Source organism: Aegilops tauschii, chromosome 5 (assembly GCF_002575655.3).
Source record: "Aegilops tauschii subsp. strangulata cultivar AL8/78 chromosome 5, Aet v6.0, whole genome shotgun sequence".
Classification (NCBI taxonomy): domain Eukaryota; kingdom Viridiplantae; phylum Streptophyta; class Magnoliopsida; order Poales; family Poaceae; genus Aegilops; species Aegilops tauschii.
In genome coordinates this window covers 297,876,103-297,901,434 of record NC_053039.3, presented here as the reverse complement: position 1 = coordinate 297,901,434, position 25,332 = coordinate 297,876,103, and the positions used below count along the sequence as shown (strand labels likewise).

General features: G+C 41.9%; 1 protein-coding gene and 1 non-coding gene across 4 annotated transcripts; one reads left to right on the top strand and one right to left on the bottom strand.

The window, feature by feature from the left end:
* The first annotated feature begins 1,041 nt into the window (after positions 1-1,041).
* Positions 1,042-6,548, top strand: LOC109779001 (E3 ubiquitin-protein ligase WAV3). Its single transcript, XR_005757197.3, has 3 exons — positions 1,042-1,349; positions 2,609-2,701; positions 4,854-6,548. It is a non-coding gene; the product is annotated as an E3 ubiquitin-protein ligase WAV3 (transcript).
* A 659-nt stretch (positions 6,549-7,207) lies between these two features.
* LOC109779000 (THO complex subunit 3) lies at positions 7,208-15,206 on the bottom strand. Of its 3 annotated transcripts, none has more exons than XM_020337581.4 (11): positions 14,965-15,206; positions 14,247-14,342; positions 13,115-13,244; positions 11,868-11,956; positions 11,063-11,131; positions 10,561-10,618; positions 10,307-10,406; positions 9,151-9,237; positions 8,414-8,492; positions 8,189-8,321; positions 7,208-7,639 (listed from the first exon to the last, which is right to left on the bottom strand). In XM_020337581.4, exons 1-11 carry the CDS (start codon positions 15,076-15,078, stop codon positions 7,605-7,607), a joined length of 990 nt encoding a protein of 329 aa, XP_020193170.1. In that variant the 5' UTR covers positions 15,079-15,206; the 3' UTR covers positions 7,208-7,604. The 3 variants fall into 3 exon arrangements, with proteins under 3 accessions (XP_020193170.1, XP_040246047.1, XP_020193169.1); XM_040390113.3 differs by having other exon boundaries at positions 11,847-11,956; positions 14,965-15,205; XM_020337580.4 differs by lacking the exon at positions 7,208-7,639 and having other exon boundaries at positions 7,996-8,321; positions 14,965-15,205.
* Positions 15,207-25,332: the final 10,126 nt, after the last annotated feature.

The window sequence follows — 25,332 nt, the reverse complement described above, 5'->3', positions numbered from 1 at the left end:
ATTTGAGACTATTATATCTATTTTTTTAAACACGGTATAGACGCGCAGTCACCCTTTATGAATGCACACAGACATAGTATAGATGTAGGTACTTCCATGCACATGCATAGTCATCTCTCTGAATGCACGCATGCATAATCCATCTCTACACCTTCGAGAGACTAAGGCCTGTTTGGTTCGGCTGTGGATTTCTAAAAGTAGCTGTGAAAAATCTGCTGTGGAAAATCTGATATGAAAAAGATGTAGGTCATTTGGCAAACTAGCTGATACAGCTTTTTCAGATTTTGGCCCGCAGCGGAATTAGATTTTGGAAAAGCACTTCCTGGGCTGCTTCCGCTTTTGGTTCAGATTTTGGCAGCGGATTTCAGGAATCGGATTCTGCTGGGTTCGCCCTTTGGTTCAGATTCTGCTGCGCGACAACGGAATCCGTCGATAAAAGCTGAACCAAACAGGGCCTAAGCCGGTAGATCTTGAGATCGAAGAAGTTGTCGCAGATGCTTCGCAGTTGACGGTCATTCCACACCGCCAAAGGGTAAAAGGAGTTTTTTCTTCTTCAATTACAATCCTTTATTTAAGTTTCCTCCAAAATTCAAGCCTTTTGCTCCAAAATTGAAGCCTTTTGCTCCAAAATTGCCAGGGCTGCCAGGGTGAACCTCTGATAATCCAAGCTAGGCTAGTTTTCAAGAAAACCGATGATCCAAAGTCAGTACGCTACGCATGCGTTTTAAACTGTCCTTTCCGTGCCCAAGGAAAAAGGCAGACGCAGAGGTGGGACCACAGCGAGCAGCAGCTCAGCAAGCAAGGACGGTTTGCATAAAGGCGTTCAGATGATTTAGAATTCGGAACACACCCACCGCTAAAGCACTCTTCTTTTTTCATAAAGACCCTCGAGAGTAATCTGGACGCCGACGGATAAGGAGCAACGTGTCGGAGGCCATTCCTTTGTTTTCCAAGGGCTTAAAATCCAAACGGGGAAATGACAAGGGCCACACTGCAATTGTCAACTCTGCTCACTCACTAGGAGCTAGGAGACGGAGAGAGAGGGTATGACCATGATGACCCCATGACGGCATGACCTTTGGCCCCTTCGGTCCATGGAGTACAAGAACCACAAGGCAGCCAAAGCAGGGGCGTTTACACCACCACCTAGGACTAGGACAGCAAGAAACAGGGCAGGGCAGGGCCTATGGCGCTGTAGCTCAGGGGGGCAGCGAGCAATGGCGGGGGGATGCGGCGGCGAAGGCACTCTGGCCAGGTGGCGGCGGGCGGCGGCCAAGCGGATCGGCCTCTCCTGCGCCTCCTTCTTCTCCTCCCATGCCGCCTCTCCCTCCCCGCCGCCTCCCAAGACCGTAATACTCTCTCCCTCTCCCTCTCTTTTTCTACATTTCATCAGAGAAACTCTTTTTCTTCTTCCTCTGGGCTGGGGATAGATAAGTTTTGGTTTCTAGCCATCTCATCGGTTTGTGAGTTATGACCTGGTTTGGGGTGCTTTTTCGGTCTCTCTCTCTCTCTCTCTCTCTCTCTCTCTCTCTCTCTCTCTCTCACGTCAGTAAGCAGGCGGTTTCATGTTCCTTTCTTAATCTTGGTTCTGAAAACGATTTTTGGTGTCCTCCGTTCTTTCTCAAATCTCAACGGGAGGAGAGGATTGTTGCAAATGCCTCCCTTCCTAGCTGGTTTCGGTGATCTTCTCCTAGAGAATCTCTGACGAAGCTCGGTAAATTCCCAAGTTTTAACCAAGTCGAATCAACAGGAGCACGCCTGTTGCATTTTCTTCTCCTCCTATTCCAACAGTACCGCGTGCCCAGCCATGTGTTCTAGGTACTGTCCATTCATTTATGGAAATGATTGTTCTAGCCCTCTCCCATTCCATCTTCGTACTACTAGCACCTTGGGAAAAATTTGCGCATCCGACGTACCGTTCCTGTGGTCCATTTACACCCCCACCAAAAATAGATCTAGACGTCCCACTGAAATTTTGTAACTACGAAAAAAGTTGTATCTGAATTTGTTCTGTATCGAACGGCCATTTTGTTTTCCAGTTCTCTGAATCTTTGGTCCGTTGATGGTTTGCTGCAACCCGCACTGCACAAGACACGAAGACCATATTTTGTCTTCGCTGTTTTTTAATTCATTTTACCCATGTTTCTCTCTTCTTCCAACATGTTCTTTTTTCTGTGTGTGTGTGTGTGTGTGTGTGTGTGTGTGTGTGTGTGTGTTTTCTTGGAACTGAGCAATTGTCTTTAGCTATTATCCACTTTCTGGTGTATCTTTACACCAAACTGAAAATAAATAATGTTTCTCCAGTAACTTGACTGTTTGCGGTGCTAATGTTTCAGCATTGTACTTGTGTTTAGATACGATGTACTACATGGGTTGTTGGTGGCTATGCGTGTGTGTACAGTTTCTCTTTGAACCAACATTTTCTTCTATATCTGTCTGGATCTTAAATATTATTGATAGGTACATAGAAATTGAGGTGTAAAATACAGTATACAGAGTGGCTAACCTTTCCCCTCTTTATCTTTGCTCCAACAGTCAACAGTTTTGCTAAATACAGTAGAAATTTGTTATTTGCTATCAAGAATTGAGGCTTGTAATGCATATGCAGATCTCATGTTCAGCAGTGAATGCGCCCGCAGACAGCAGTGATGGAGAACAGGAAAAGCTGGAGGAGCCGACCAGCACTAGAATGGCTGACAAGGTACCACCAGCTCTATGCCCACTTACTACTACATCTTTCCTTTTCCTTTCTTTATTTTCTTGTTCCATTTGGACCACCGGCCCTCTTCTTAATTTCGGTAATGCAGCTTTTCTATTTTTATAGATATGTAGGAGCTGTCTGTTTTCTCTACTAAAGCATAGGTAGTTGTTTTTAGATGCATCCACCAATTTACCTGTGAAGAGATCAGGGACATGCTTACCTACTGTATCAGGTTGCAACAAACTGAGATAGCAAGAGACAAGTTAAAAGGAGAACTTAGGGTAGGAGATGGGATTGCGAACGGAAATCTTGACCTTGTGGGTTTCACTTCACTTAGTCCACCACAATAAGTTCTCACTTTCCTCCGGTAGAAAATCGTGATGTTAGGTGCGCAAGGGGTGGAATATCACCGAGATAAGCTATTTTCTCCTTTTGAAATGGAAAAATTCGAATGACGATCATTTTGACGATTTAGATTCTGGCGAACCGACTTATATCTGCCATTGATTCACGATGATCTAGACTTCTGAGGTTAGCTGTTGCGATCTCTACAGCCTTATGTCTTGCTTTGGAAAAAATTGACACTGTTTCAACTAAATAAAAAGTGCGATTGTAATTCCTTTAGTGCACATGGATGGGTCGCATGGTCCACAATATAATATCTATTGATAGACTTTTTGTTTTTGCGGTTCTACTGATAGACTATGTTAGTGTCCCTAACCTTTCTTTGGATGTGTTGGAGCCTTGGTACTTTTTTGTGGCTATCGATGAACAATCATATCGTCTCCCAGATGGCATGATACTTGTCTCCCTGATGGGCTAATGGTGCATAACAGTGCAAACAATAGCCTATGAATATCTATTATTGATACCTATGGTGAATTGACAATCAACAGAGCATATGTCGTTACTGTGCACATTTCTCAAAGACTAATGAATAATGCACTGTTTGAATAACAGAGACTATTGGTAAAGTTGTGACCATGCATATTACACATGTTGCCATCCAGGTTATTATACCATGATCTTGGTGTCTATCATGTCAAGATCCAATTGACCTTGGTGCTATATGGCGCTAGTGCTTATCCCTAACATCACTATGTTAACAACAATCAAGCTCTGCCAATATGATGTTCTAATTTTGCAAATTTCAACATTAACCACCAATAAATGGAATTTTCCTTCTGAACTGTCAGGGTCAACATAATAGCCCAATGTTTCTTAGCTGGCTTAAAGTCAGGGCCTGAATGGCGTTGCACAGCTCCCTGTGAGGCTTGAGCCTGAGCCCTCATCCCACCCCCTGGGATGCACTGTGGGTGATATCTCCTCTAGTTGGTATTCTGTAAGTAGTAGTTGAGTTGGTATCTAACAAGCACGGTCGATACTTAACACTGTTCTTCAGTACAAGCCTCGAAATGAATAGATTTTTCTCTCTCGAATTGTTTTGCGCAACTTTGTTGCAATCTCAACAGGCTGCAGGAACTTGGGAACCTTGATAACATTTAGCAGGATAGCTTGGAGGAACTTGTGTTTGAGCTAATTGTAACCAATATAGAGGCGACGACAATTGATAAGCCAAATAAATGTATATTTTTGCGAATAAGCCAAATAAATATATTACATGCCTAATCACCCTATGTACTGAGGCAGTGTTCTAAAGCAGGAACACTCAGGTTGCTTCATGTATATCAAAAATTGTTTTGGGCTTTTGGTTGGTTGAAACATTCGCTGGGCACATAATGCAGAATTCTTCATTTCATATTTTGGTTATCTAAACATATTCCAGCTTGCAACCTATGAACGGTTGCCAATTTGCCATGTATCAGACATACTATCTGATAGGGTGTTAATCAGGTCATGTTTGGATTTACGAAAATGGTATTTCCTCCATGTGTATGTCAATTGAAGCATCAAATGAAGCAGATATTATTTTCTGATCTTGCAAAATCCTTCTTTTAGCATATGCTCGACTTGTTCTAGAATGAATAGTTTACAGTGTTTTGTTTCCCACCAAATCCAAGCTGTAGCGATTCTCTTTATTGCTTACTTGTATGTACAGCAGGTTTACATTCTAATCCGATCCCACATTTTCTCAGATCTCGTATATTAACTATACTATTTTATACTATATTTATACTATATTTATATGCAGAACTTCTGTGCAATATGTTTGGAGACCCTCAGCACCAGCAGCAGTGGCATTGACAACTGTGACAGGCCAGCGATATTCACAGCCCAGTGTTCCCACTCTTTCCACTTCTTGTGCATTGCCTCCAACATCAGACATGGCAATGTTACATGCCCCATCTGCCGTGCGCAGTGGTCTCAGCTGCCACGTGACCTGAAGGTGCCGCCATTGCTGCACAACCAGTCAGATCCAATCCTTCGCATCCTTGATGACAACATTGCGACATCCCGCGTCAACCGAAGGTCCTCCATCCGTGCTACCCGCTACAACGATGATGACCCTGTTGAGCCATACACTCTGACTGAGCATGTTGATCCATGCCTGCGATTCGCCCTTATCCCGTCTCCGGTGGCAGCTCACCATCATGCCCTCGGACACTACCCTTGTGGACGCATGATGCCACCACAGCAGCACTGCCAGTACAGCTACAGCGGCTCCTCCATGGTTTCGCCGCCACAGATTGCTTCACCAAGTGTGCAAAGGCGTGCTTACCTCTCAGTCAGCCTAGCTCCACAGCCAGCCATGGACTTGGTCTTGGTTGCCAGCCCTAATGGGCCACACCTGAGGCTCTTGAAGCAGGCAGTGGCACTGGTTGTCTTCTCTATGCGCGCAATTGACCGGTTAGCCATTGTCACGAATGCCACCACTGCAACTCGTGCCTTCCCCTTGCGCCGGATGTCCTCCCATGGTAAACGAATGGCATTGCAGGTCATCGAACACCTCTGCTCTGTGGGTGGAATTGATCCGGTAGGAGCTTTGCAGAAGGGTCTGAAGATACTAGAGGACCGGGCACACCAGAACCCAAGCAACTGCATTCTTCACCTCTCTGATCATCCGATACGCAGCTATGCTGGGGTAGACATGAACCGTGCGAGCATCCCGGTTCACCAGTTCCATGTCGGGCTCGGGTTCGGGGTGCAGAACAGCTTCGTGATGCATGAATTCGAGGAGCTTCTTGCGCGGTTGCTCGGCGGTGTCATAGGCGACACCCACCTGAGGATAGGGGAGCATGGTGGAGTGGTGAGGCTAGGGGAGCTGAGGGGTGGTGAGGAGAGGAGGATCCCACTTGACCTTGTGGCAGACTGTGGCTTCATACTGGTTGGTTACAGCTACCTGGAGGGCGGAAGAGAGGACCGTTCAAGGACGGGCGAGGTCGCTGTCGGGTTCGAGGAGAAGAGCGACAGCAGGTACTGCGGGGGCAGAGACATGGGGACGAGCATCGGCGGCGAGAGGAGGAGCAGCTGCTGCGCCGAGAGCTGGGATCACCTTGACCCGTTCATGGCGCGGCGATGGGCGAAACATTTCAACGTGTACAGATCCTGAGAGTGAGTGATTGAAGAGGTGGAGGAGCTTGATGATCGGCTGAACACAAAGTCTGGTTACCAGTTTGACCAAAATGTGATTCTTGTTGGTTCTTTCTTTGCATTCTTGCAAGCATTTCAGGGAAGTGTTTGTTATTCTTTTTCTTGGCTTTTGTTGTGGGTTCAGAGTCCATCCATGTTGTCCAATATGTGTGCAGAGGCTTTTCTTTCTGCCCTTGTCCGGTGTGTTTTGCTTTTGTGTGTATGGATCAAATGAAAAAGCTCCAGGACGGAAGATTATGAATGTGAATGCCATCAAGTGGTGTGCCAAGCAATGCAATGTATCTTTGTTGTTGTATGTGCCAATCTCTTAATTCACGTTTGAGAACATGACATTCAGTGCCCCACCTGACATGCGCCCTTAGGCCGATGTTTCAGTGTGTCATATGAGCAACGTGCATGAAATTCAACTCGAGGGAGTTTCATAAACAATCATCTTTTATGCTCACAATTATTTGTTTTTTATACAAGTTTAGTGCCACTATTTTGAATTTTTGGCTCCAATTGTCTTCTGATGCCTTCCAGCTACAATCCTTGGGCAACAAGTGTTAAAGATGCACATTGTTCCGAAATCCAATTTGGCTCTAGGGAGCATATGCTCCTGCGCGCCCAAAAAGCATTTTACAAATGTCATTAAAAAAAAAAGATGATGTGTTCATTGTCACACCCACATTGTTTATTTATTTTGCAACTAAACTTCATCCCCTCTTTCTTATACTGATATATTACTATGCTATACCTTATTTTATTTTCTTATCTTGTACTCCCTCTGTTCCAAATTAGTTGAAGTTTTAGTTTTGTTCTCAGTCAAACTTCTCTATGTTTGACCAAATATACAAAAAAAATGCTAATATTTTACAGTATTATATATGTAAATATTTTTGTTGACAAATCTAATGTAACAAATTTGGTGTTGCAGACGTTATAATACACTTAGGAACGGAGGGAGTACAAACCTTGTACAAAATTTGATCTATTTTACTTTAATATGTTTCAGTAATGTTCTGTTGGATAAGATACAATGCCAAGTTGTTCTCTAGTAATCACATATGGTACAGTACAACAACACTGTTTGGTTCTGGGATGTTTGGTTTGAGAAAATCACCTTGACCAAAACAGCTCGGACCATCGCCGGATAATCTGTTAAATTTGGTCAAATTACCTAATCCATCATTTAGAACTAGCTGAGTGCATGCACAGTCTATACCTCAAACCAAACAGGGGTGCATTCATCATCCAGTCCCTCAAACCAAACACCTCATTCAAGCCGACAAAAAAATGGAGTTACATTTGTAAGGCCAGATAACTGAATCTACAGAGACAACTTGCTGGTGATAATCCGGTCCGCATCAGATTATGTGCTTTCAAAACCAAATATTCGGAAAACACCTGTAAAAATGAATGACGAGAAACGTGAGTGCCGCTACATTTCTACGTCGCCTTGTTTTTTTTAGATGAAGAATTGAACAATCACAAAGCTAAATTGTTATGAAGTGAAATAAATGCATCTGAAGGTAATACAGTTTTTTTTAAGTTCAGGAGTTAATGAAATCAACGGGGAGGAAATTTGCTCGATGGTTCCTGAAACATCGACATTCCCATGGACAACATTACAAACTTCCTCAAACACTGACAACATAGCATGCAGAAAATGGAATCTTAATTTTTCCCTTCATGTCCACTCATGTACTTGGATGCAGGATAGTAGAAGCAGCGGGAAACAACAGGCAACAGGAAAAAAGAAGTAACAGAGGGAAGAATATTAGTTTTACCATGACTGGATGTTCTTAACAGAAAAGATAATGGCAAAGATTCCGTTGTTTGGGATGTTATAACGTGGTTGTGGTTTTTCAGAAACTATTGAACAAGAGGTTCAAGCAAAATTATGCGTTTTATTTCATTCGACGGCACTAAAATGAGTAACTGCGACAACCATACCATCATCAGCCTGGTACTTATTCTTGTCATCTCCTGCATAAGCCAGGAGGTTGTATTTAGGATTCCATTCAACACTATTCATAGCTGCTTTACATGGAATCTGATGAATTGATCGTCCAGTCTGAATATTGGCCTGATGAAAGAAAAAAAATGTAAAATAATTAATCTTTCATAACAGTTAGTCTCGGATAGATAAGAAATTGCACTACGTTTGTGATCACTTACAATGTCAATGAAAGGATCTTCACTGGCATATGCAATAAATTCTCCAGTGTGATTGAAGCTAACTGTTCTGACAGGCCACCTGAAATTGGTACACAAGGTTACTCTGGTCGTACTCAGATTAACCTTTGAATGTTTTTTTTTTCAATGATCATTATTCAGCTAACCATGATTTAGTTCAATCACTCTTTCTAATTACGTTTGGAGGCAAAAGTCAGTGATATGAGATTAGTCAAGCCCATACCCTATTCTTAATAATTAACATTATGAGCTGTTTGTAGTCGTATTATCCAATATAAAATTAATTAAAATAGTAAATCAAAGTAACTGAAAAGATTACAAACGTCCTGAATGTCTACATTGCCGTTGCCAGCCGGGCTTTGGTGGGAAGGCCATGGGAGATGATAACTAGGGATGCAAGCGGGGCGGGCTAGCAGACAATACTATAGTACAAATAGTGTTAACTTTAGGCAAGTGATGAGCAAACTATGAACTAACCAATGAGTTTTGCACGATGAAGCGGGATGCCGCTTGCACCCCTAGAAATAACACAGATATGCACAAATTGTTTACTAATTTCAATGTGAACATCATGCCCATGGTGTATCAAATATGTGCTGTTACATTGAGGGAAAACTTGTTGGCCCTAACTGACGCTGATTCAAACAAAAATCATTTGAAGCTATTTCTATGATAGTAATGTAATCTAAAGAAGTTCAATATAGTAGATAAAGACGTACTCAAGTTTTGTGAAGGTTTTAATGCATAGCAGCTCTTTGACATTCCAAAGACTGACAAGTGAATCTGCACTTCCAACAGCAAAATACCTGACATCAAAACATTCTGTAAGTGTGACCATCAAAACAATTGTACTCTACCCGGATGTTGACATCAAAACATAACAACACTAATACAATTTGTACTTGTGGAGCACAACTTGCTACTTCTCCACATGATTAGTTTGTTCAGGTTCTTAATTTACAATCAGTTCCTTCCCGCAAAAAAAAAGTGAATTTGGACCATGTGGTGAATTTTCATTTTTTACATTAACTCTGAATTTGGCATTGTAGATATATATGGGAAGATAACCTATGAAACCCCTGAAAGGGCGGACATGTAGCAGGTTACCCCGTGGCCGGTTAGTATATCTTTGCCTAGTTATGACAAATAAGAGTGCCTAATTAACATCTTTTTGAGAGAAGCAACACATTCTGGGGAAGTTACCCGTGAGGAGAGCATACGATGAGTTCTGTGCAAAATTCCATGATAATGCATTTCCTCTCTTTTTAGTAATTGACCGAAGTGTGTGGAGAGGATCAACATCCTAATCATGGTTTTCATTCTTCCACTAAACCAATGGTTTCCATAGGCCATGGGATATATTCCCAGTATATATAAAGTTTACGACCTGGTTTACAAACGGCTATCCAATATTCGGGGGATCCCTTTCCTGAGCCCATATGTGTTTCCATAAACCAGTTTCTCAGAATACTCTTCATAAATCACCTATGGAGTTACCTATAAGTAAAAGGTATTTACTCAACTGCAGGTAGTTCGGATACGAATTTTGTCTAAAGATGAAGCTAGGATACAATTTCAGTAGCTCTTACAAAAAGTCAGAATATAGCTTTAGTGTTAACTCAAATAGCATATCTAGCAACCCAGTAACTAGTGTAAGGAACTAAAATACAACCAATCAACTAGATCCAGAGTAAAAACGGATCGCAAGCTCGAGCTTTTTTGTGTATTTTCTAGTAAATATGGTTGGTCCTCCGTAAGTAAATACTATATATTTGTAATTCAAATAATCCTTAGGGTTCTCCCCTACCGTTCCATGTTTAAAACATGTTCAGCGCAAATAACTGAAACAACAAACTGAACAAAGAATTTTCTCACCTATCAAGGGGATCCATTGCTATGCAATAGCACCCTGCTGTATGGGCATTTAATTTGCAGACAACATCAAGGGAAGGATAGTTGACCACCTCAACAAATCCTACATAAAGAACCAAACCAGGCAGCAGCATTAGCATCAACTTATGTGATCCTGACGCCTGACGTCTGACAACATCAAGGCTCCTTGTTCCATTTTCACAATTGAGGAGCTTAAATATTCATAATTAAGAGGAAAGTACATCTTAGCATCTTACCAAGCCCAGTAGTTATGAAGAATAAATCTCCAGTTTTATTCCATGCAATCTCATTAATCTGGGGGACAAATCAAGAGTTCACTTCAGACATTTAACAAGAAACACACACGCCAGAAGTCTCGAAAAACAAGAAATGCAGGAAATTGACAATATGAGGTTTAGCAAGGTGTGAACATCAGTAGTACAGTAAATGCATTATCTAGATTCAGCTGGTTGGTATCATATATCATTGTGCATTTAGAGTATCAGTAGGTATCCTTACTGTTTTCCCCCCGAAAAATAAACATCAGTGCACAACTTTTTGGTCTAAGACAAGACAAATGAACATGTGGCTCACCAGGCAGCAAGCCTGGTAAGCTATCTCAAAAAAAAAATGAACATGTGGCTCACTATATTTCTTATCGCATCGATATGCACGGGTACCCCAAAACATAGCTGGATTTAGAATAGAAAAAAACTGCTAAAGGGTGTTTCCAGTGTCCAAACTTCATTTGGTAAGTACCTCGTAAGGGAACTTCTGTTTGTGGACGGGTTTTAGCTTCCGAACATCCACTATGGTTAGCTCATCCTCCTACAGATCATTAGCAGCAGCTGTTATTATAGCTGAACGAACTAGTAACTCGTAAAGTAAATGCATATCGTGTACATTTTCAGGAAACATGCTAACTTACATGACACACAAAAAGAGTTTCATTTCGATACTACATGAACTTTACATATCACTTGTCATACTGAAGAAACTTAGCAAGAAAAATGCCAAGACTTCCATCTAATTGATAGATACTAACCAGATGCGTACATCTCCAGGTGCATTATTACCAACCTACATTGCATGAATACTGGTACACGATACGGTGATGTGGTATTTTCTCAAAAACACATATATGACAATACGGCCACATATTTCTATGCATGATATGATTTGATTTGTTGCATAGTGATTAGGTGAACAAAAGAACCCTAGCAAACTCACACAAGGTATAAACTGAAGGAAAAGAGTGCAGCAAAATAACAAAGCTAAACAGATAGCAAGGGTTATGTTAGCTGGGTCACACCATGATGATGCGTAACACAAACATATCAGGATATTTTTTTCTACTTTGAAATAAGGGCAATAAACCAATATGCTATCAGTAATTCAATATATTATCAGAAGAAAACCAAAGAAAATGAAGAAACACAAGCGTCATGAAGACAATGTTGAACATGAATGAATGTCCCATTCCTTCAAATCAATATGCTAGACAAACAGCTAGGCATCAAAAATATATTACAATCTAATGTACCCATGTTCTGTTATTGTAAACCTTATTTCCAACAGCTATGTGAGTGCCATCATGTTTGTATGTGATGTTGATGTTTTCTCCACTGAGTTCAACAACTTGGCATTTCCCACCTGAAAAGAAAAACATAAATAAACTAGTTACAGACAAATTGGATTAGTAAATAACCTGACGAAAAGGTAAACTACCACCATCACTGAACATGGTAAGAAGAGACTGAAACAAAATGTATCATTCTATGCAGAATACTGAGTACAATGATACTAACTTCCAGGTCAAATTCCCACATAAGAACTCTCATCTGATAACACCAAATTCATAACAAAATACGCAAAATTCATTAATGACATTTACGTTTCTGCTCGAACCCATAATCAGATATACCCCTAATTCTCGAGGCTGCTCAAATATGTCCTTCTTCCGTCAAGGCTCCTTGTATACTGTTCTGTGCCGTTTCCAGACAGCTCATAGCAGCGACAAGAGGCTAGAAGGCAAGGTCATGCATCATATCGAGGGCATTGGTTGTGGGAACGAGACACGACGGCCGCCAGCGGCATGAACCGGACATGGGAGCGCCAAGATGTGCTTGCAGGAGGCCACGCCCGTGCCGTTGTTGATGCCTCCCGGTATGCAGGAGACAGCAGCAACCGAAGGCGTACTTGAGGTGGATGCGGGATGGACGAGGCTGCGGGTTCACTATGTCGACGGCAAAGGGGGGAGGGGGGGGGGGGGGGGTTACTTGGGAGGAGGCAGAGGAGGGCAGGGCCTTGACGGAGACCCGAACTCAAACCGTCGATGGCCTACGCGCACCTGAGCGCCACACTCTGCTGCTACCGGCACCGCTGGGAGCTGACCACCACGACTGGAGCCGGCAGGAGCCATGGTGGTTCTGGACGAAGGGGGTCGGGTGGCTGGCCGAGCAGACGAAGGGGGATCCCCCCCCCCTTTTTTCCTTTTTCATGGGATGGGACCACTTGTAAGTGACTTATCCATAGAGAGCTCATCTGCTTGTAAGGAGGGGCAAAAATGACCAGGAAACGTCGTGTAAACGGTCAAGCCCCTTTGACAGGACGGAAACGACACGAAAGGGTATTTCTATAATGAGCCTTGATGGAAAAGGTGCAGATTTGAGCAGCCTCAAGAATTAGGGGTATATCTGAGTAGTGGGTTCGAGTTAAGGGCAGAAATGTAATGCCCCAAGTCATTAACAATGCTGCACTAGACTGACAGTTTCAGCACCTTCACCATCAAAGATGAAGTGTATTACTTACTTCGTGCATCCCAAAGGCGAATTGACTTGTCAGCAGCTGCAGTGGCAACTGTGTCAGGATGCTTTGGATCCCAGCATAACTGATCTACACTATCTGAGTGGCCTTTCAGTTCAATGTCTTTAACCTTGGACTGTGTACAATAAGAAGTGGTGTCAGCATTGTTTGCAGTCTGGAAGTTCCAATGAAACAAAATCTAATCTAATATGCACACCCTCCTACAAAAGAGCCAAATGTTCATTCTTAAGCAAGTAAAGCAATTTAGTGTAGCTAACAGTTCATTGATAAATACATAACTTGTTCCAAGTAATACCACTGTACAGAATAAAATTCACTACTCATTGACTCATGTTAATAAACTATGGCCACAGTGTTCTACAAACTGTAAACAATAATGAATTTGATTACAAGAGGTAACTAAGGAACCGAACAGACATAACGGAAATCCTTAAATGTGTTAGGGAAAGTGAATTTGGCAACTAGGTTCCACTACATCACATATTCCTCTCTTCTCTTTTCCGAGTTTCCAAAAAATAATTCATGGATTTTGTCCAAGAATATGGATATTTATGAACTAGATTAAAAAGAGAAGACCCTTAAGTAACATAGCCATTAATTTGTCTCTTTTGTAAATGTCACAGCAAGTCATATTTGCTGATGAATTTTGGCAGGTCCACTGCGCACATGGCATAGAATATTTACGCCAATGAATTATTTCACATTATTTAAAACTCAGAAAATGGCAACTATTGGCACAAAATTTGCTCTCGTTGAGGTGCCCCTATTGTGCACACAATCCTGCAAACAGGAATACAGAATGCCTGGTAAACTTCTGCAATTTCAAGATAATAGATAGCTTGGTAGATTGCAGTCATCCAATTATAATGACCCATCTTTGGTACACTAAGGGCCAGCATGAGCATGCCAAAGCAAATGTGCATGCTACAATATATTGTTGCTAAGATCATAACTTGGTACTAGCATTCTATGAAATGAAAGAGGTTCCCAATTACATAGATTTCACAAAAGAAAAGGTATAAAAAATTGGAGTGTTTGACAACAAAAAAGGGTTATCTAACTCTGTAACAGGCAGCGTTATTCTTGTAGCAATTAGAAAACAAGGAGAGGAAGTTACATGGCCATGGGGATCAATGCTCCAGACACGGGCAGTATGATCTATAGAGCCTGAAGCAAGCTTTGTGCCTATGCAGTTCCATGCCACAGAGTGCACCTAATAAAATACAAAAGATCAGTGGTCATACGAAAATCTGCATTGATAAGGAAGAACAAAGAGCACAAAAGTAACTACAATTTTATGAATGAGTATTGTGTATTATACATTTATACTAGAAGGAGTTCTTTTTAGCAAAACAAACAACATAAAGCAACCAAATGATCCTCACAAATACAATGTTTTTTTCTGAAAGGAAGATGGTTTCTCCCTCTTTTCCCAACAAACTTACGAAACTAAATAAGCGCCTGACTCGGAATTGGTTTTCTTTCTCAGCATGCTAATACCAATTTTCTTCATTATAATGGAAATGAACCACTCGACAAAGAAAGTATGATCGGTATACTTTTCTCCAAAAAAGAAAAACTGGTGACCTAACAATTAGCTCGAATCGAGGTTTCCCCGCAACTTTGCTCCCATGTAGAAAAAGAAACCGGACGACCCAAATATTGGAACTTTCATATCCTATATATCCTCCTTTTAGCTTGCGACGCTAGGGTTCGAGGGATTCACATCAAGGAAAGATCCGGCATTGGATAATTTCGGACTTCTTTCTCGCGGGACTTTGGGTTTTAGGGGCGCAGAGAGAGAATTCCCGTGCAGGGTGGGGCATGGACCGTACCTTCTTCTTGTGGCTGTAGTATTCCCTGGAGACCAGGTTCTTGAATCTCGTCCCCGGCGCTGAGCTGCCGGGAGCGGCGGCGCCGCCTTTCTTGTCGTCTTCTCTCCCCTCCATTATTCTCTCTCTACACACCGCCGCCGCCGCGTGTGGTTGTGGGGAAGGGGAAATTTGCACCAGTAGGTGGGCTTTGTTTGGGCCCCTATGGGCTTCAGATACAAAGCCTTTGCTCGCACCTCGCAGCCAGGGAGGGGGGGGGGGGGTGGGTTGGGGGGGCAAGGAAAAATAGGGGATGAAAAGTCGGCGAACTTGTAGCGGATCCGGGCAACCAGCGGCCAGACTTGTGGGGGAAAGACGACGGTCACCAGAACTTGTGAGCAGTCCGAGTCTTTGTCATCTTTTTTTCTCAAAGAAAAAGAAGTCTTGTTACCTTGTCTTTATGTTTTTTATGAAAGAATTACCTTTTAGAGATATATAAAACTTTTTTTTTATAAAAAGGGGGTAAAACCACATTATCTGCTATACCAAGCAAGCCGGGCTCCTCAAATGCCATGTCCGGGGAACGATCCGGCCAGTGACCGGTCACAAAAAGTAACTCAAACGGGCTTCTCAAACCGGCTCTATACGTCCAGACTGACCGACACCTCTCATATCCAACCCAAATTTAGGGCGGATATTAGGAGGCCCGAACGCGCATGGGCGCGTCTGCCACTTCGGGCTGACGTGTGGGGTCCATATGGACACCCGTAATTACCCGGCGGTCCGGTGAAAACGCCGCTCTAACGTGCCGCTTGATGGGCCAAATCTGGCTATTTAAATTGGACGACGACCCCCAAAACGCGCCACAGTCTCATTTCTCTCCCCTCTGTGCCGCCACCCACCACATCTACTCGCAAATCATCGTTCGCATGTAGCTCTGGCCCGGCAGCAGATCACCACGTAAGCGATGCCCACTTTGGAGCCCCGGTTCTCCTGGAGCAAATTCGGGCTCGGCGCGCCGCTTAGATTGCAACGGGCCTGCCTCCGGATTTCTCATGTTTTCCCGTGTGTTCATGTTTTTCCTCAAGTCCACCTCCAATTCGTGAAAATTGGGCCACCCATGGACTTTCCCCGTATCAAGAGTCAAGTATACAACCGCGACCAAGATCGACCTCGCACCCACGACAAAACAAGGAGTGGCCTCCCACAAAGCAAGTCCTACGTTAGTTAGGCGACCATCACCATCCATTGATCCATCATCTGACCATGTCAGGTGCAACTAGAAGTGGGCGACATACATTAGTAGAAGATCCCAGAGACCTATCGAGGATGCGACAAGGAGACTGCAAGTATCTACGTCAACCTTACTTGCGAACCAAGATCTATTACGAATACTGATGGGAGCTTGTCGATGATAAGTATAATTACCTATAGCATGCTGATAACTCACAAGTATAGGGGATCACAACAGTTTTCGAGGGTACAGTATTCAACCCAAATTTATTGATTCGACACAAGGGAAGCCAAAGAATATTCGCAAGTATTAGCAGCTAAGTTGTCAATTCAACCACACCTGGAGATTAATTATCTGCAGCAAAGTGATCAGTAGCAAAGTAGTATGATAAGTTTGATAGTGGTAGCAACAGCAATAGTAACGGTAACAATGATAACAATGATTTTGTAGCAAGTGTAACAGTAACAGTATCAGTAGTAACTTAACAAGAACAATATAAGAGAACTTCGTAGGCATTGGATCGGTGAATTCGTTGGATGATATTCATCATATAACAGACATAACCTAGGGCGATGCAGCTCTAGCTCCAGTTCATGAATATAATGTAGGCATGTATTCCGTAAATAGTCATACGTGCTTATGGAAAGAACTTACATGACATCTTTTGTCCTACCCTCCCGTGGCAGCGGGGTCCATATGGAAACTAAGGGATATTAAGGCATCCTTTTAACAAAGAACCGGAACAAAGCATTAACACATAGTGAATACATGAACTCCTCAAACTACGGTCATCACTGGAAAGTATCCCGACTATTGTCACTCCGGGGTTTACGGATCATAACACGTAATAGGTGAATATGACTTGCAAGATCGGATCTAGAACATAGATATAATGGTGATAACATAAACGGTTCAGATCTGAAATCATGGCACCCAGGCCCAAAGTGACAAGCATTAAGCATGGCAAAGTCATATCAACAACAATCTCAGAACATAGTGGATACTAGGGACCAAGCCCTAACAAAACTAACTCGATTACATGATGAATCTCATCTAACTCCTCACCGACCAGCGAGCCTACGAAGGAATTGCTCACTCCCGGTGGGGAGCATCAAGGAATTGGTGATGACGAAGATCGAAGATACCCCTCTCCGGAGCCCAAAACGGACTGCAGATCTGGCCTCCTGATGAAGAACAGGAGGTGGCAGCGGCTCCGTATCGCGAAACGAGATAATTCTTCCTCCCTGTTTTTTTTTGGAAAAATAGGATTTTATAGCATTGGAATCAGGGTCTGCGGGGCCACAAGGTGGGCACAACCCACCTGGGCACGCCCGAGGGGGGCGCCCTGGTGGGTTGTGCTCACCCAGGGGCCCACCTCCAGTGGTTCTTGGCTCCAGTATTTTTCTTTTATTATATAAAAATGAAGGAAATATGCCCTAGAGGCAATAATAAAGTTGTTATTTATATTTCCTTATATCATGATATATGTTTATTATTCATGCTAAAATTGTATTAACCGGAAACTTAGTACATGTGTGAATACATAGACAAACAGAGTGTCACTAGTATGCCTCTACTTGACTAGCTCGTTGAATCAAAGATGGTTAAGTTTCCTAGCCATAGACATGAGTTGTCATTTTATTAACGGGATCACATCATTAGAGAATGATGTGATTAACTTGACCCATTCTGTTAGCTTAGCACTTGATCGTTTAGTATGTTGCTATTGCTTTCTTCATGACTTATACATGTTCCTATGACTATGAGATTATGCAACTCCCGAATACTAGAGGAACACTTGGTGTGCTACCAAACGTCACAACGTAACTGGGTGATTATAAAGGTGCTCTACAGGTGTCTCCGATGGTACTTGTTGAGTTGGCATAGATCGAGATTAGGATTTGTCACTCCGATTGTCGGAGAGGTATCTCTGGGCCCTCTCGGTAATGCACATCACCATAAGCCTTGCAAGCAATGTGACTAATGAGTTTGTTGCGGAATGATGTGCTACCTCTTGAGCACTGCGTTGGTTTTCCCTTGAAGAGGAAAGGGTGATGCAGTAAAGTAGCGTAAGTATTTCCCTCAGTTTTTGAGAACCAAGGTATCAATCCAGTAGGAGACCACGCTCAAGTCCCACGCACCTACACAAAGAAATAAGAACCTTGCAACCAACACGATAAAGGGATTGTCAATCCCTTCACGGCCACTTGCAAAAGTGAGATCTGATAGAGATGATAAGATAATATTTTTGGTATTTTTATGATAAAGACTAAAAGTAAAGAAAGCAAAATAAACGGCGCCAGAAATAGCTAGTTGACGGGAGATTAATATGATAGAGAATAGACCCGGGGGCCATAGGTTTCACTAGTGGCTTCTCTCAAGAGCATAAGTATTACGGTGGTTAAACAAATTACTGTGATAGAATTGAGCATAGTTATGAGAATATCTAGGTATGATCATGTATATAGGCATCACGTCCGTGACAAGTAGACCGACTCCTGCCTGCATCTACTACTATTACTCCACACATCGACCGCTATCCAGCATGCATCTAGAGTATTAAGTTCATAAGAACGGAGTAATGCTTTAAGCAAGATGACATGATGTAGAGGGATAAACTCATGCAATATGATATAAACCCCATCTTTTTATCCTCGATGGTAACAATACAATATGTGTCGTTTCCCCTACTGTCACTGGGATCGAGCACCGCAAGATTGAACCCAAAGCTAAGCACTTCTCCCATTGCAAGAATGATCAATCTAGTAGGCCAAACCAAACTGATAATTCGAAGAGACTTGCAAAGATAACCAATCATACATAAAAGAATTCAGAGAAGATTCAAATATTGTTCATAGATAATCTTGATCATAAACCCACAATTCATCGGATCTCGACAAACACACCGCAAAAGAAGATTACATCGAATAGATCTCCAAGGGAATCGAGGAGAACTTTGTATTGAGATCCAAAGAGAGAGAAGAAGCCATCTAGCTAATAACTATGGACCCGAAGGTCTGAGGTAAACTACTCACACATCATCGGAGAGGCTATGGTGTTGATGTAGAAGCCCTTCGAGATCAATGCCCCCTCCGGCGGAGCGCCGGAAAAGGCCCCAAGATGGGATCTCACGGGTACAGAAGGTTGCGGCGGTGGAAATAGGGTTTTTGGCTCGTCCTCTGATGTTTTCGGGGTACGTAGGTATATATAGGAGGAAGAAGTAGGTCGGTGGAGCCACGAGGGGCCCACGAGGGTGGAGGGCGCACCCAGGGGGTAGGCGCGCCCTCGTGGCCTCCTCGTTGATTGCTTGACGTCCACTCCAAGTCCTCTGGATCACGTTTGTTCAGAAAATCACGTTCCCGAAGGATTCATTCTGTTTGGACTCCGTTTGATATTCCTTTCCTTCGAAACACTGAAATAGGCAAAAAAACAGCAATTTGGGCTGGGCCTCCGGTTAATAGGTTAGTCCCAAAAATAATAAAGCCCATTGAACATCCAAAACAGATAATATAATAGCATGGGACAATAAAAAAAGTATAGATACGTTGGAGACGTATCAAGCATCCCCAAGCTTAATTCCCGCTCGTCCTCGAGTAGGTAAATGATAAAAATAGAATTTTTGATATGGAATGCTTCTTAGCATAATTTTCAATGTAATTCTTTTTATTGCGGCATGAATATTTAGATCCAAAAGATTCAAGATAAAAGTTTAATGCTGACATAAAAACAATAATACTTCAAACATGCTAACCAAGCAATTATGTCTTATCAAAATAACATAGCCAAAGAAAGCTCATCCCTACAAAATCATATAGTTAGGCCATGCTTCAATTTCGTCACACAAAATGTTCTCATCATGCATAACCCCGATGACAAGCCGAGCAATTGGTTCATACTTTTTAACGTGCTTCAGCCTTTTCAACCCTTACGCAATACATGAGCGCAAGCCATGGATATAGCACTATGGGTGGAATAAAGTATAATGATGGAGGTTATGTGAGAAGACAAAAAGGTAGAAAGTCTCACACTGACACGGCTAATCAATAGGCTATGGAGATGCCCATCAATTGATGTCAATGAGAGGAGTAGCGATTGCCATGCAACGGATGCACTAGAGCTATAAATATATATGAAAGCTCAACAAAAGAAACTAAGTGGGTGTGCATCCAACTTGCTTGCTCACGAAAACCTAGGGCATTTTGAGGAAGCCCATCATTGGAATATACAAGCCAAGTTCTATAATGAAAAATTCCCACTAGTATATGGAACTGACAACATAGGAGACTCTCTATCATGAAGATCATGGTGCTACTTTGAAGCACAAGTGTGGAAAAAGGATAGTAACATTGTCCCTTCTCTCTTTTTCTCTCATTTTTTCTTTCTCTTTTTTTGGCCTCTTTTTTTTAGTCCGGAATCTCATCCCGACTTGTGGGGGAATCATAGTCTCCATCATCCTTTCCTCACATGGGACAATGCTCTAATAATGATGATCATCACACTTTTATTACTTACAACTCAATACTTAGAACCACTGTTCAAGATATCTTCTGATATTCCGATAAATCGGCCGATTTATCGCTTATCGCTATCTGACCGATAAGATAAATCGGTCGATAAATTAGCCGATATGGCGATAAATCGGCCGATATGCCCATAAACTGGCCGATTTACCCCTTATCATGGGTCGAGCGATAAGTTCCCGATAAGCGATATCCCCAACATTGCTTAGAACAAAATATGACTCTATGTGAATGCCTCCGGCGGTGTACCGGGATATGCAATGAATCAAGAGTGACATGTATAAAAAATTACGAAAGGTGGCTTTGCTACAAATACGATGTCAACTACATGATCATGCAAAGCAATATGACAATGATAGAGCGTGTCATAATAAACGGAACGGTGGTAAGTTGCATGGCAATATATCTCGGAATGGCTATGGAAATGCCATGATAGGTAGGTATGGTGGCTGTTTTGAGGAAGATATAAGGAGGTTTATGTGCGATAGAGCGTATCATATCACGGGGTTTGGATGCACCGGCGAAGTTTGCACCAACTCTCGAGGCGAGAAAGGGCAATGCACGGTACCGTAGAGGCTAGAAAATTGTGGAAGGTTGAGAGTGCGTATAATCCATGGACTCACATTAGTCATAAAGAACTCATATACTTATTGCAAAAGTTTATTAGCCCTCGAAGCAAAGTACTACTATGCATGCCCCTAGAGGGATAGATTGGTAGGAAAAGACCATCGCTCGTCCCCGACCGCCACTCATAAGGAAAGCAATAAAAGAACACCTTATGTGTCAAAATTGTCACACAACTTTTACCATACGTGCATGCTACGGGACTTGCCAACCTTAACACAAGTATTTCTCAATTTCACAATTACTCAACTAGCACACTCTAATATTACCACATTTATATCTCAAAACACTTATCAAGTATCAAACTTCTCATGATATTCAATGAACTCAATATGGAAGTTTTTATTATGCTCATCTTGGATGCCTATCACATTCGGATTAATTTCACAATTAAAGCAAATTACCATGCTGTTTAAGACTCTCAAAATAATATAAGTGAAGCATGAGAGATCCATAATTTCTATGAAATAAAACCACCACCGTGCTCTAAAAGATATAAGTGAAGCACTAGAGCAAAAACTATATAGCTCAAAAGATATAAGTGAAGCACATAGGGTATTCTAACAAATTCCAAATCATGTGTCTCTCTCTCAAAAGGTGTGTACAGAAAGGATGATTGTGGTAAACTAAAAATCAAAGACTCAAATCATACAAGACGCTCCAAGCAAAACACATATCATGTGGTGAATAAAAATATAGCCCCAAGTAAAGTTACCGATAGACGAAGACGAAAGAGGGGATGCCTTCCGGGGCATCCCCAAGCTTAAGCTTTTGGTTGTCCTTGAATTTTACCTTGGGGTGCCTTGGACATCCCCAAGCTTAGTCTCTTGCTAATACTTGTTCCATAATCCATCAAATCTTTACCCAAAACTTGAAAACTTCACAACACAAAACTTAACAGAAAATCTCGCGAGCTCCGTTAGCGGAAGAAAACAAAACACCACTTCAAGGTATTGTAATGAACTCATTATTTATTTATATTGGTGTTAAACCTACTGTATTCCAACTTCTCTATGGTTTATAAACTCTTTTACTAGCCATTGATTCATCAAAATAAGCAAACAACACACGAAAAACAGAATCTGTCAAAAACAGAACAGTCTGTAGTAATCTGTATCAAACGCAAACTTATGGAACTAAGAAAAATCTACCAAAATAGGACGACCTAGATAATTTTTTATTGATCTACTGCAATTAGAATCAGTATTTTATCACGTTCTGGTGATTTTAAACAATTGTTTTCGTGAACAGAAAGTTTCTGGAATTTTCAGCAAGATCAAATAACTATCATCCAAGAAGATCCTATAGGTTTAACTTGGCACAAACACAAATTAAAACATAAAAACACATCTAACCAGAGGCTAGATCAAATATTTATTGAATGACAACAAGTAAAAAAATTGGGTTGTCTACCAACAAGCGCTTTTCTTTAAAGCCCTTTAGCTAGGCATTTATAATTTTAATGACGCTCACATGAAAGACAAGAATTGAAGCGCAAAGAGAGCATCATAAAACCCTTGACAAACACATCTAAGTATAACATACTTCCTATGCATAGGTATAATATAAGCAAACAAATTTGCAAGGCAAGCAAAAACTAGCATATGCAAGGAAGAAGAAAGTGACGATAGCAATCTCAACATGAAGAGAGGTAATTTAGTAAGATGAAAATTTCTACAACCATATTTTCCTCTCTCATAATAATTACATGTAGGATCATAAGAAAATTCAACAAAATAGCTATCACATAACATATTCTCAATACGATCAGTATGCATGCGAAGTTGACACTCTTCCAAAATAGTGGGATTAACATTAGCTAGAGTCATGACCTCTCCAAACCCACTTTTATCAAAAATTTCATAAGATTGAACATTCTCCAAATATGTGGGATCTAAAGTTGACACTCTTCCAAACCCACTTTCAATAATATTGCAAACACTATTATCAATCTCATATTCATCATGGGGGTTAAATAAATTTTCAAGATCATAAGAAGAATCACCCCAATCATGATCATTGCAACAAGTAGTAGACATAGCAAAACTAGCATCCCCAAGCTTAGGGTTTTGCATATCATTAACACAATTGACATTAATAGAATTTATAATAACATCATTGCAATCATGCTTTTTATTCATAAGCACTTCATCACAATTTTCAGATTCACGGATTTCAAGCAAAACCTTATAAAGATAATCTAGAGCACCCAAATCACTAGGAATTGGTTCATCATAATTGGATCTCTTAAAAAGATTGGCAAGCGGATGAGGATCCATAGATCTTAGGTTTTCTGTTTAGCAATAAATACACAACTATTCCAACCAAAAGAGCAAACGAGCCAAGTAAGACATCAAGCAAACGAAAAGACGAACAGAATAAGGGCGAATAAAATGGCAAAGGTGAAGTGGGGGAGAGGAAAACGAGAGGCAAATGGCAAATAATGTAATGCGAGGGATAAGAGTTTGTGATGGGTACTTGGTATGTCTTGACTTGTGCGTAGACTCCCCAGCAACGGCGCCAGAAATGGCTCGTTGTCGGGAGAGCAAATCTTGACTTGACTTGGTGCACACCTCCCCGGCAACGGGGCCAGAAATCTTTCTAGCTACCTCTTGAGCACTGCATTGGTTAGAGGAAAGGGTGATGCAGTAAAGTAGCATAAGTATTTCCCTCAGTTTTTGAGAACCAAGGTATCAATCCAGTAGGAGACCACGCTCAAGTCCCACGCACCTACACAAACAAATAAGAACCTTGCAACCAACGCGATAAAGGGGTGGTCAATCCCTTCACGGCCACTTGCAAAAGTGAGATCTGATAGAGATGATAAGATAATATTTTTAGTATTTTTATGATAAAGACTAAAAGTAAAGAAAGCAAAATAAACGGTGCCAGAAATAGCTAGTTGACGGGAGATTAATATGATAGAGAATAGACCCGGGGGCCATAGGTTTCACTAGTGGCTTCTCTCAAGAGCATAAGTATTACGGTGGGTAAACAAATTACTGTCGAGCAATTGATAGAATTGAGCATAGTTATGAGAATATCTAGGTATGATCATGTATATAGGCATCACGCCCGTGACAAGTAGACCGACTCCTGCCTGCATCTACTACTATTACTCCACACATCGACCGCTATCCAGCATGCATCTAGAGTATTAAGTTCATAAGAACGGGGTAACGCTTTAAGCAAGATGACATGATGTAGAGGGATAAACTCATGCAATATGATATAAACCCCATATTTTTATCCTCAATGGCAACAATACAATACGTGTCGTTTCCCCTGCTGTCACTGGGATCGAGCACCGCAAGATTGAACCCAAAGCTAAGCACTTCTCCCATTGCAAGAAAGATCAATCTAGTAGGCCAAACCAAACTGATAATTCGAAGAGACTTGCAAAGATAACCAATCATACATAAAAGAACTCAGAGGAGATTCAAATATTATTCATAGATAATCCTGATCATAAACCCACAATTCATCGGATCTCGACAAACACACCGCAAAAAAAGATTACATCGAATAGATCTCCAAGGGAATCGAGGAGAACTTTGTACTGAGATCCAAAGAGAGAGAAGAAGCCATCTAGCTAATAACTATGGACCCGAAGGTCTGAGGTAAACTACTCACACATCATCGGAGAGGCTATGGTGTTGATGTAGAAGCCCTCTGTGATCAATGCCCCCTCCGGTGGAGCGCCGGAAAAGGCCCCAAGATGGGATCTCACGGGTACAGAAGGTTGCGGCGGTGGAAATAGGGTTTTTGGCTCCTCCTTTGATGTTTTCGGGGTACGTAGGTATATATAGGAGGAAGAAGTAGCTCGGCGGAGCCATGAGGGGCCCACGAGGGTGGAGGGCGTGCCCGGGGGGGTAGGCACGCCCCCTGCCTCGTGGCCTCCTCGTTGATTGCTTGACGTCCACTCCAAGTCCTCTAGATCAAGTTTGTTCAGAAATCACGTTCCCGAAGGTTTCATTCCGTCTGGACTCTGTTTGATATTCCTTTCCTTTGAAA